Below are 12,475 nucleotides of genomic sequence, written 5' to 3'. Positions count from 1 at the left end.
AAACGCGTGACACTTTCGGATAGGACTTGACACTTACTGCTGCAGTAGATAACGCAAAACTAAAGCGCCGATCGATATTCGTCCAAGACGGAAGACACCACACATAACCTGTAAAACATTTTTCACTCACTCACTCACTGGCCACACATTATCTCGGAGATTCCCCTTCCAGCGCAGGTCCTTTGCTTTCTCAAAATCCCCTATTTTTATTTCTGCCCTTCCCCTGCAGACTGTCCTCGGTTATTCGTTCCCGTGATTCTCTCTGTCGCGCGCTCGCTTTAGTCTACTCATACTTGAGCTACTTCAGCACAGATGCGTGTCTCTCTCTTCCTCCCACCTCGTATGGAAGCCTTTCTAGTCATCGTCTTTGTTATACGCTCTTTACGTATCATTATTTAGAAAGCTCTAGCGCTGTTTTGAGCATCTTATAACCAAAATCCGCGCAGAGTTGAAAAGCTTACATGAACACCCCACATACCCCCCCCCCCATCTCCTCCAGTGCCGTCTTGACCCGAACACATCTGAAACTTATTATCGCGGCCCCCCTTTTTAGTGGGCTGCTCCCGTGATATATTCGTCACTGTGTTGTGTGTTTTAAAACTTTGCTTGTGTAGTATTTGTAGTATATGCCACACCTACACCGTTCGCAAAAAAACAACAACAAAAAACAAACAAACAAACAAACAAAAAACACCTCAGTTCGATTTTAGGCAAGTTGACGATTTATTTACTAAGCAATATTTATGTTTTTCTTCTGGAGGGGTTCCTTCAGGCGCATGTCTGGGTCATAACACAACACGCCCTATTGACATCTCGCCGTTTGCGCGGAACCTGTCTGTCCTGTTGGCAGCTTACTGTGCTGTTTTGGTGTACTCGAAGCCCTCTCGCTTTCTTTCCTTTTGAAGGAAGTGCACAGTCTGGTGTGTGTGTGTGTGTGTGTGTGTGTGTGTGTGTGTGTGTGTGTGTGTGTGTGTGTGTGCACTTCACCCAGAGCACGAGCTGAACGTGTGTTTCAGTTGCACCGTACCTACTCTGTCGCCCCGATCAGTGTCCACTGAAGCCGCTTATATTAAAGGTTTCTCTTCCCCCCTCCCCTTGCATATCGCTTGTCCAGCCCCCCCATGTCCATTGGCTTTTCGTGGTCTGTGTGCCTACGTCCACCCCCTGCACACACACACACACACACACACACACACACAATGTGCACGCTGCTTTCATTAAACACCTCTCTCTCTCTCTCTCTCTCTCTCTCTCGCTCTCTCTCTCTCGCCTCTTGTCCGGCCCCCTGATCTCTCTGTCCATTGGCTTCTCCGGGTCTATTTTTCATGTCCAGCCCCTAATGAGTGTCCATTGGTTTTGTTATTTCCACTCCCTCCTCCCACTCCCCGGTTTTGCCCTGCCCATGTTTTGTATGTCTGTGTCCATCCATCTCCTGACGTTCAAGTTCGCAGGGACGTCACGTCCGCACTTGAACTTGCAGCTCAGGGGGGCTTTTGCCATTTTTTTCATCTCTCTCTCTCCCTCTCTCTTTCTCTCTCGCTCTCTCTCTCCTTAAAAAAAAAAGCCATGACGGCTATCCCACAATCCATCTTCTCCGCGCCATCTTTGTATTATTTCTAATTTATTTTGGATGTCAAATGCATTGATGAAGATATTTTCTCTGGAGTCTCCCCGCTAACCCGGCTCTCCCGATGTGAACCGAGCTGAAAGCCGCCGCCAACCACCATGTCTCGCCGCAAGCAAGGCAAACCCCAGCACTTAAGCAAACGGGATTTTTCGCGTAAGTATACTCTATGTGTTGTGCACTTCTTGTGCCCCTTCATCTTTTCTTGGTCCGGTTTTGTAATATTCCGTAAAGAAGGAAAAAACACCCGTAACGGAGAGCGTGACACTGTGAAGGCACACCGGACGGCGGACAGCGCAGATCGCGGTCAAGTGGACTTCACCGAGGAGCGCAGCGAGCCTTTCCATTGACCACATTACCTTTACGCGTAGATTTTTTTACAGCTCAAAGTCAGAAAAAAACCTTCCTTTAAATACAGTTAAAAAAACAAAGAAAACTAGGAAAGTTTTTTATAGGGCTAATTTCTTTGCACGCACGTGCCCCGGTCTCTCCGGCCACCTAAGAGACGTTAAGGTATCGCACTATGGTAGGTACGCATGCTTCGGTTTGACTGTTGCGACTCTGTCTGAGAGTGACTACTGGCAAGAACATCCCCTCCTCGCGCGCTGTTTTTGGAAGATTTTCAAAAAAAAAAGAAAAAAAAAGTGGAAGTGCATTTTGATTGGGAAAAAAATCTCGTGTCTGACTGTTTACAAGCGCCGCGTGCGCCGTAAGAAGCAGCGCTGAAGCCGGGAGGAAAGACGCTCACTCGCTTTTATGAAACTATACGTGTACCAGATACAGTGACATCAATCTGACCTATAATCACGCGTTTATATTTCCAAAGGTGCTGATCAGAAAGTAGAAATTCTATGGATTAACCCGAGTTACTTAGAGCAACAGGAACACGACTATATTACCCCATAATCATTCCTCCCTGCTTCATTGGAACGTATTAATATAGAAGTAGTATAGCCTAGATACAGCAGTACAGTTCCATGTGACTTAAATGAGTTACACATTGTTTTACCTGGTGCCTTTAAGGTAACACGACATTGCGGTGTAATTTAAACTATTTTAATAGATCTCACAAGGAACACTATTCTAGACTGAAAACCCTCCACTATGCTTTGGAAGCTCACGTGCTTTATATATATATATATATATATATATATATATATATATATATATATATATATATATATATATATAACATTGATAAAAACAAAGTGTGCCAAAGTGTGCTCAATTTCATTATTATTATTTTCTTAAATAATAGAGCCATAAACATGCTCGGGACTGTAGAGCTTATGGAAAACCGCCAGGACTATCCTTGTGCTTGAGTTTTTCAGATGGTACAGAAGTGTTACACTACCTTTAAGGATAAACACGCTTGATGCTTGATACAAATCCGCGTTGTTGTAACATCGTAAAGTATCGTGTAACGTTATTGGGTTTCCACACACACACACACACACACACACACACACACACACACACACACACACACACACGAGCGCGCGCGCACTAGCTTTCAGCGGCGTCCCATTGCTGCCCCGTAGAGTCTCAGTGATCTGTGTGTGCGTGCGTGTGTGTGTGTGTGTGTGTGTGTGACACCCGTCGCTAGGAGGCACACTACGATCACAAACTGGAAATGAACTTGAACCTGAGCAATTTTACCGCCACCTCTATCTACGTATTTAACGACAGGATAGAGGCAGAGGTATTATACACACCTTTAAGCGTTTAAAAAAAATCGATCGGTTTCTCCTCCAAGACAAATGTGCTTTGGCCTGTTTCGCAAACTGCACTTAAAAAAAGAAGAAGAGTCAAACTGGGAACATATGAAATACGCGTTAATTTAAATACCCCCCCCCCCCCCCCCCCTTATCAGCGTTTAGACTGACTGTTGGTTAAGTCGTAGTCTGTTTGGATTGTCTCAAACATATTGAGTGATAAAACTTCTTCAAAACAACTTTTAGAGACCAAAACAGACATTTCCCCCTGTTTTTAAAAAAAGACACTTAAGCAACAAACACATAAATAATTCATCAATTTATTCGCGATGAGTACTAAAAAAATATTTGTCTAGCTAAATCATAAAAAAAAAACCTCGCATACTTTTTCTGATCTTGTTCAGACTGAATAGGATTTTTTTTAAAGGATGGGGAATTAATAGCACTTCAAACTAAATTGCGTAACAGTTCTCAGACAATTATAATCCATATCCGGTATACACTCTGGTCAGTTTAATCGTTTTTAAACTGCTCTTAAAGTGATTCCCATGTGTCCAGGGTGTTTTAATTTCTTTACTCTGTCACACTGTTACGTCTTTTATTTATTTATTTATTTATTTTTAAAAAATATATATAGAAAAGTAGATAAAGCAGTGGATTATTTTATATATTGAACACAGGACAGTTTAAGAACGAAGAGTGAAGTGAACGTATATTTATTTAACATTTCTATTTATTTAGCGCACATTATTCCTACAATAGCATGAAGGCTTGCATTCTGAAGATAATCTTTTAACCTGCACGTATATGCAGCCTATAGGTTGTATTGCCTAAACTATTTATAGATTTATTAATAGATTTATTGTGAAGGGAACTGTGCTGCTAGTAAAACGAGATTCCGAGTTCAGGGAAAAGAGAAGTAAAGGTGCATTAAAAAAACACCAACAACAAAAAAACAGCTTGATGTCGATTTGATGTGGAATTTGTGAGAGCTCACATGTTTAACCCAGGAAGCCAAAGCGCGGGGTTTTTGTTGAATAACCTAAGATCTAAAGCAGCAGTCTGTGGCCACATCGCGTTTATTCCGCGCTTTAATCTTTCGCAGCTTGTGGTGAAGGTTGCGCTCACTGTACTTTTTTACCCTTCTGTGTGCACTTAAAGGTGAAGGTTAAATTATTTCACGAGATCCGGACAAAATCATAAAAAAAACTGGCCCTCTCTGTATTTCCTAAACAAATAATAATAATAATAATAATAATAATTATAATAATAATAATAATAATAACAATAATAATAATACAAAAAAAAACTTGTTTGAGAGTGGTTTGAAGTTTAATTAAAGTGTGATTCTGGCAGCTTAGTAAGAGGTCAAGATGCCTCCTGTAACCTCCATGAAAAGATTCTGGGTGAGAAATCCACTTTTCTGTCCAAGATATTGCATTAGTCCAGCTATACTCGCTTTTCATCTCCACTGTAAAAGAAAAAAAAAAAGCTCTCTACTATAAGTTTTTTTTTTCAAATTGTGGAAATAGAATATAATGTGTTTAACATAACAATTTTTATTACACTGTGAACAGCAATAATTATCATCCTTATTATAATAATGAATTTGGTCTCATTGCAGAAGGCTGGTTGTGCCAAATATTCTAGGAAGATTAACAATATCTTTGCTATGAATTTGCTCTGAATCCTCAGTCATATTGTGTCCATCAGAACACCACTGATCAGTGATTTCCTGTCTGCCCCTCTGTCTGTCTGTCTTATTTGTTATGTCTTGAACGCCGCTGTCTCCCGCGAGCAGCCGAGCCCCTGTCGTCCGTGGTCTCGGAGGAAAGGCAGGAACAGCACGGGTTGGTACAGGTCTCTCCGGAAGGGGACCAGGACCTGCTTACCTGCGGCCAGTGTCAGATGAACTTCCCTTTGGGGGATATCCTCATTTTTATTGAGCACAAAAGGAAGCAATGCAATGGCACCATGTGCATGGACAAGACAGTGGATAAGCCACCTTCTCCCTCGCATGGCGAGCTGAGGAGAGCATCCAATCCTGTGGAGGTGGGCGTCCAGGTCACGCCGGAGGACGACGATTGCTTGTCAACGTCTTCTCGAGGAATCTGTCCCAAACAGGAAAACATAACAGGTAAATATATCCCAAAAAGACTGTGATGGGGACAGGAATGATATGTGCTTGGGTTGCATGCTGTAAGTGTGCGTGTTTGTTCGTAGGTATGTGTTAAGGACATCTGCGATGCGCTTGTGGATGTGTAGTCCACATATCAGAAACACATGTTCTCTCAGTGGAGTTCTCATCCACAACTCTGGAGACACTTTTCAGTGTTGGGAGGGTGGGGATGGAGGGATGAGGGCTTACATATCATATCATAATATTGCATGGCTCTGCTAAGAAGACGATGAAAAAAATCTTTGTTGTGATTTTTAATCAAGAGATCAGCACAGTTTAGAGTCAGCATAGTTCTCACTCTGCATTCTGACTGGGTGGAATTAAAAAAAATAAAATTAAACTCAGTCTTACAGCATACATCACTTGTCTGAACCATTGGCTCTATGCTTATTTGGGCGAATGAGTGTGTCTAGTTTTACCTCCTGTCCTTTCAGTTGTCTGTCTTTCTGAGCAGTTAAACAGTTAAACCTGCTCAGGTATTACCTCATGATGCATTATGGCTTCACAGTGGTGTTTTTTTTCCCCAGTAATTAAATCCAACCCTGACTTTAAGTTGCCATTTTGTGATCGGCACACAAGTGGAACACTAAGGGTGTGTCAGGAGGAGGGTACATACCCATCAAGAGAAATGAGGAAATGAGAGAGAGAGAGTGCAAGACAAAACGGGTAGTTGGGACACTTGAGGGATGGTTGGTGAAGACGTTTGTGTTTCAGGAGAGCCTGTCCCCTCAATGTGTATGTACAGACCCGTGGGAAAGCCCGCTCTGTGTATCTCATACCATCTCATGTGGTTTACTCAGATGCATCTTGAGTTCATTGTATTTTTTTTTAAACAGCCACGTATTACCCATATAAGTGTAACCCTGTGCATTTCTGACTGAAAACCAAAGACCACGGGAAGGCAAGTCAGTTATTCTTGGATGTTAGAGGACACTCTTGGAACACTGCTAGTTAGTTATTTAGCCTTTTATTTAAATTTCATTGAATATCTCCTTGCACTAAATAAGACACAACAAACCTTTAAATACTGCTACGGAAATAAATTACAAGGCAGTTTATCACTTTGATGGTAAACAACCTTATAAAAGAGGTATTTGGAATCCAGAGTGTTAAAATGTGACCCAAGGTAATCCTGTGTCTTGAATAAATAACATTAGTGAATATGTCATTCTTGTGATCTGTGTAATATTTGAGGTGACTGCACAAGAGTGTGTGTGTGTGTGTGTATGGATCTGCTTGAGCTGATTTAGACGGAGCATTTGCAGAGAGTAGAAAAAAAGTGTGAGTGAGTCTCTCCAGCCTGTTTTTTTCTGCCCTGGTCTTACATCAGGCCATTCTCTGGTCTGTTTCAAGGATCAGGTTCTAGGAAATGCCTGGGCCACTCAGTCCCATCTCCAGTGATTTGGGCCTGTCACTACAGGCTTTTTATCAGCCCCATAATTCAGCCGTACAGCTGTTTCTGTTTCCACTTCTCACTTACATCTTAGAGTCGGTGAATCTCATCGAACACTGCGGTTAGCTGTGGTTCTCGAAGCCAGCACATACATTAGATTGATGTAGGTTTTAATATATATTGGTGGTAAGCGGGGTCAGCTATGTGTAGTTAACCCGTTTGTTTTAAAAAATTGTTGATGCCATTTCTGTGCAAATTAGACAACCTCTTTATATTCGCTAGCTATCACACATACGTCTCATGTTTCTGTCAGATCCTAAGCGGGTTATTAAACTCATTTACATTATAATGTAGCAGGGTTCAGCTGATATCACTTGGGTCACTGGTACTATTTGTGCTTATGACGTTTTAAAGCAGTTTTATGGGAAGGACCTTACCATCTTCTCTCGGTGTTACTGCTCTGGCAGGTCAAAAGGAATATTAATTAGCCCTATTACTAAACAGTAATAAAGTGTATGTGTTAGGGGGGTAGCTGAAGAAATTCACAATTATCATTATTATTATTATTATTATTATTATTATTATTATTATTATTATTATTATTATTATAATATTGCTTTGCTGTTGTTCCTGTTTTCTGATGGTATAATCAGTATAATCTGCATTATTTTAAAAGAAGTTTTGCAGGATTTTAACTAATTACGTCTAGAGTGTTGTCCAAACCACCAAATATGGAGGCTACGTGTGTGATGTAACATCACAATTCCCATATAGAGTAACTCAAAGAGACGAAAAGCAGTCTCTGTCACAGAGGAATGGTGTGTGTGTGTGTGTGTGTGTGTGTGTGTACATAAAAAAGAGCAGTGAGCAGAGGTGTGTGTGTATGTGTGTGTGTGTGTGCCCCAAATAGGCCATGTATCCTGGTTAAGGGGCCCAGCCAAAAAGTATAGAGCTAATCGACTCTGCAGCTTTCTCCTCATGTCTCCTCTTGTCTCTTACCATCTCTCGTCTTCTCTTTTCCTCTCTATATCTCTCCTCTCTTTACTCCACCTCTCCTACTCCTACCTTTATGAGCCATTTTCGATTTGAACATACCGTTTAATTTTGTTAATCATTACATGAGATTAATAGATTCAATCCTGGACAAGGGGACTCACAATTAGATGTGCTTTGATAAAAAAGTAAGAATTGCTCCTTTTTGACGCACAATGCATTAATTTTCGATTACAAGCAAAACACTGGATTTGCTTAAGATTCACTATGCAAAATTGTGCCCACATTACAAATTGAACTTGCTTTGGTTCCAAATTTGGAACTATTATAACAGGCAGTCAAGACTCTTGCCATGGTGTCCTTTTAAAAATGATGACTCCACTGCAATAGATACACTGACTGATTCAGAAGAACACCAAAGCAATGCAGAATAGACCTCAATGCAGACCATTTTTTTGAATAAATATTTTTACTGCTCTTTGCTGGGCTGTGTTCAGTCATTTCTATTCTCTCTGTTTTACACGGTGTGCGATTCGTTTGCATATGAGCTGTCTGCAAGTTTCTGTTCTAAAAATGTGACCTGGCTGGTGGAATTTTTTTCTAGTTCTTTTTTTTTCTTTTCCTTTTTCCTTTTTAGATTTCTGAAATCATCTCTCATGGTCATAATTATCATCAGCACATCAACGTTCAGATTTAGTAAAGAAAGCTGGCCGGTGCAGTTAGTGTCTGTGTGCATTTTTCATGAACATGGCACTTCTCACGTTGTGATATGCAGCACTCTTTGCTTTTGCACATAACTGTGCATGCGCATGTGTGCAAGTCATCATGGTGATGACAGATATGATAAATGGATAGTGAAGTAGTTGCTGTAGAAACGGTTGAAAATGTGAAAATATATAGGCGTACGTGTGTCTACATCAGTTGTGCCTATAAATGCCTTTTATTTAGGTTGAGACTGGGGCTCAGACTGACACATATTTTTGTGTATGCTGCAATGCTTTCGCCTATGAATACGCACAGCCTCCCATACTCTGCTTTTCCTCCACGTCTTTTTTCCCCCACTATTAAATGAATTATCAGGAAGTGGCACGCCGCATGACAAAGACACATGTCTTCGCCAAGCTGCGACAGTGTACGACACCTGCAAAGGTGCTCTTTATGAATATGCATCGAAAAGGAAGCTTGCCTATTATTTCTTGAAGAATGCGTGTTTATTTCTTTTCACTGCCCAGATTGCTCCACAGAGTCTTGTGCTTGGATATATTTACAACTACTCCTGTTTGAGCTTTAAAAAGATATTACGCCAAAAATGTGTGTATGTGTGTGTGTGTGTGTGTGTGTGTGTGTGTGTGAGAGAGAGAGAGAGAGAGATAGTAACAGAAACATAGAAAGAGATGCATAATGCTGTCCTTAGGGATGGGGTTTAATTAATGGTGGATGATAATGTTTAATTCTCTTCTCCTGGAGCAGTTCGGTGTTTGGGTGGATCTTACGCTGAGCATAGCTCACAGATGCATTGTGATATCCAGCATCCTCAGCACTGATTTGCATGATCCAGTCGGCTGTGTACTGTGGGGGTGGGTGGGCTTTGCTCGTTTGCTTTTTTATTTTTCATTTAATGAACCATGGCACACACAGTTGTTGACTTGTGAATTTTTGTGCTGCCTTTACAGAAGAAAAGAAGTAATAATAATAATAATAATAATAATAATAATAATAATAATAATAATAATTCTTATTATTATAAGGGGTGAAATATTTTTTCTGTATAAAATCATAGCCCCGTAAATGTTCTTTTCACCTGGTTTTGCAGTGAAAGCCAGCTTGTTGGGAACAAAGGTATTTAGCAGGCAGACGGGCACAGCCTGGCACAGTGCCACCCTCTCTGTCTCACCACCCTGTGACGCTTCTTCCCTGCGACCCTCCCACAACAGGACAATGGCGGCTCCTGCACCACAACAGGAGAAAAGCTCGGCTCTCGACAACCTGCTCCTGTCTTTCCCCTCTCTTATTGTTCGATTCACGATGTTGTTCCGCCTCGCAGCCGGAACGATCCAGAATTACAGTTTAAAGCAATTCAAAGAAATAAGAGACCCCTATTATCTAATGTTGGCAAAGAGCTGTTGGGGAATAGAGACTAGGGAATAGTTACCTCTGTACAGGTATCCACTGCCTTCGAATGCAGTTTTCCCTTCTTTTTTATTACATTTTTTTTTTTTAAAGTTGTGCTTTGGGATATCATTGCCAAGCTGGTGTGTGTGTGTGTATGTGTGTGTGTGTATGTGTGTGTGTGCAGACCCACCAGATTTTGTCATATTGTAGCTCTGAAATTATGTCAGATGTTTTAGTGTGTGTGTGTGTCCATGAAAAATGCTTATGTACTACAAAGTGTATTTATAAGTTCCAGTGGATTACAGAGTGGGTTTTTTGGAAACACGTGCTACATGTTTGAGAGTGCACTAGTATCTGCTTGTGTACAACTCTACATTTGTTTTTGTTTACTGAGAACTGTGTGTGCATGTGCGTACTGTATGTGCATGTGTGTGTGTGTGTGTGTGTGTGTGTGTGTGTGTGTGTGCGTGTTTGGGGGGTGCGGAAGAACATGAAAGGGTATGTGAGTTGGCAATGTTGCAACAGGACATCCCTCAGTGGACGCTGCCAGTGGAGAGTTGGCACAGAGCAGGACTGGCAGCCTAGCCAGGGTGGGCTAGGCTTTTACTACTCTGTTTACCTTTACTCTTCTACATACGCACACACACATACACACACACACACGCACACAAATAATGACGTTTTGGTCTCATTTTATGGAAGCAACCACCTCCTTGAAATATGATTGTCACCTTTTCAAGCTTATCGATACTCCTATTTTTCCTCTTCCTCACTCCGTCTCTCAGGTTTCAAAGGGCACAATGTCTGAGGTCACCTTGACCAGCAGTGCCACTCACTTTCAGCTTCTGTCATCCAAGACACTCAATGTGATCAATTCATCTGGGCTCTAATGGTTACAAATGGCAGAAGTCTACTCTCTCTAGGCACTTTCAGGGCTCTGCTTTTGTTGTTTTTCATTTTTCTCTCCTTACTGCTCTGTTTCTTTCCAGCACACGCAGCTACTCTGCGGAGATGAAGGCAGGGTGCTGGCTACCTGCTTAAGGTTTATATTTGAGAATAAAGTAAAAGTGAATATGCTAGCGTTCTATATACTACAAGTCACTCAAATCCATGACACACTTCTCAGACATGTGCCCATTTAATATGGTGCGTGCCAAGACCTGACCTAGTGTGTGTATGTGTTTCTGCTTGTGTGTGAACTGGCTGATTGCTTGCTGTGCTCATGTTAGTATTGGAGGCTTGCCTAGTTTTAGTGGCTCTCAGTGTGTATGTGTGTGTTTGTGTGTGTGTGTGTGTGTGTGTGTGTGTGTGTGTGTGTGTGTGTGTGTTCTCCGCTGCTCACAGTAGTAGCGGTAAATGCTGGAGAGGGGAAACCTGATATTTTTACGTTTGAGAAAGTGTGCAGATGTTTGTTTTTTTTCCCGTAGTTTTGCATATTCATGGTTCCTATTAAGACTTTACATCAGCACCAGAACACACGATTCTAAGTTTAATGAAGCAAATCTTAATGCTTGTTTGCTCAACAACAGTCATCGGTCATGCTGATATTAAGTATATTTAAAGTTGCTTTTGTGTATATGACATGCAAACATATGAGCTAGAAAACAAATATTTGAACTGGAATTGGGCATATTCAAATAACACGACAAACTCTTGTTAACTGTGAGTCTTTTCCTAAAGTAATTACTCAGGTCTTCTTACCTCCAGAATGGATACACGTTTGTGTACACGTGTATTTTCGGTGTGTGTGTCAGGACTGAGTGGTGTGTGTCCGTGCTAAAGTTAGCAAGTCTTGCTGGGTGTGTTGTTTAGAGTGTAATCCGGCAGTTCATGGGCCATGTCTGTGGGGGTCATCACCGTTCACGCAGCACAGGAAAGTCTGTCACATCTCCTGCCTGCCTGCCAATACTGTACATTAACGGCTTTATTTTTAGACTCTACTACGTCAAAACTCTGCTGCATTCATGTTACTAATATGATTATAGAGTCCTTTTGACATCTATGTTTACAACTGTTTCCGTGACCATGTACTGCGAACTGTAGTGAAAAACCAATGAAATATCAGACTGGGATTCCCTTCTGCTGTATATAGTTATAGTATGTCATGGCATGCACAGTTAATGATTAGCATATTTCTAATTCCATATACTGCATATTTTAATTGTAATACTTCTAATACAAATTTCCTAACTGCTGCTGTCGTCTTTTCTCTATCACTGCCACATGTCACCATGACTACACCTCAGTATTGTAGATCGGAATCTCAAACGACTTGCAGCCAGAGATTTGCATGAGTAAAAATAAATAATTAAAAAATAGACCCCTTATGATGGCAGCACAGATTAATTTAATGAGTATAATATATATATAATGTATATATATATATATATATATATACACACACACACATACACACACATGACCCTTTCCAATGATGGAATCCAGACTATTTAAAGCTA

General features: G+C 41.1%; 1 protein-coding gene across 1 annotated transcript in view; it reads left to right on the top strand.

The window, feature by feature from the left end:
• The first annotated feature begins 963 nt into the window (after nucleotides 1-963).
• The window catches only part of bcl11aa (BCL11 transcription factor A a), a 47,962-nt gene continuing 36,450 nt past the window's right edge, over nucleotides 964-12,475 (top strand). The window contains exons 1-2 of the mRNA XM_017464522.3: nucleotides 964-1,780; nucleotides 5,141-5,476. Of these exons, the coding sequence (XP_017320011.1) occupies nucleotides 1,726-1,780; nucleotides 5,141-5,476 (391 nt within the window). The 5' untranslated portion in view covers nucleotides 964-1,725. The remainder of the gene's footprint in view (nucleotides 1,781-5,140; nucleotides 5,477-12,475) is intronic.

This window comes from Ictalurus punctatus, chromosome 3, assembly GCF_001660625.3.
Source record: "Ictalurus punctatus breed USDA103 chromosome 3, Coco_2.0, whole genome shotgun sequence".
Lineage (NCBI taxonomy): Eukaryota > Metazoa > Chordata > Actinopteri > Siluriformes > Ictaluridae > Ictalurus > Ictalurus punctatus.
This window is presented reverse-complemented; position numbering and strand designations above follow the sequence as displayed.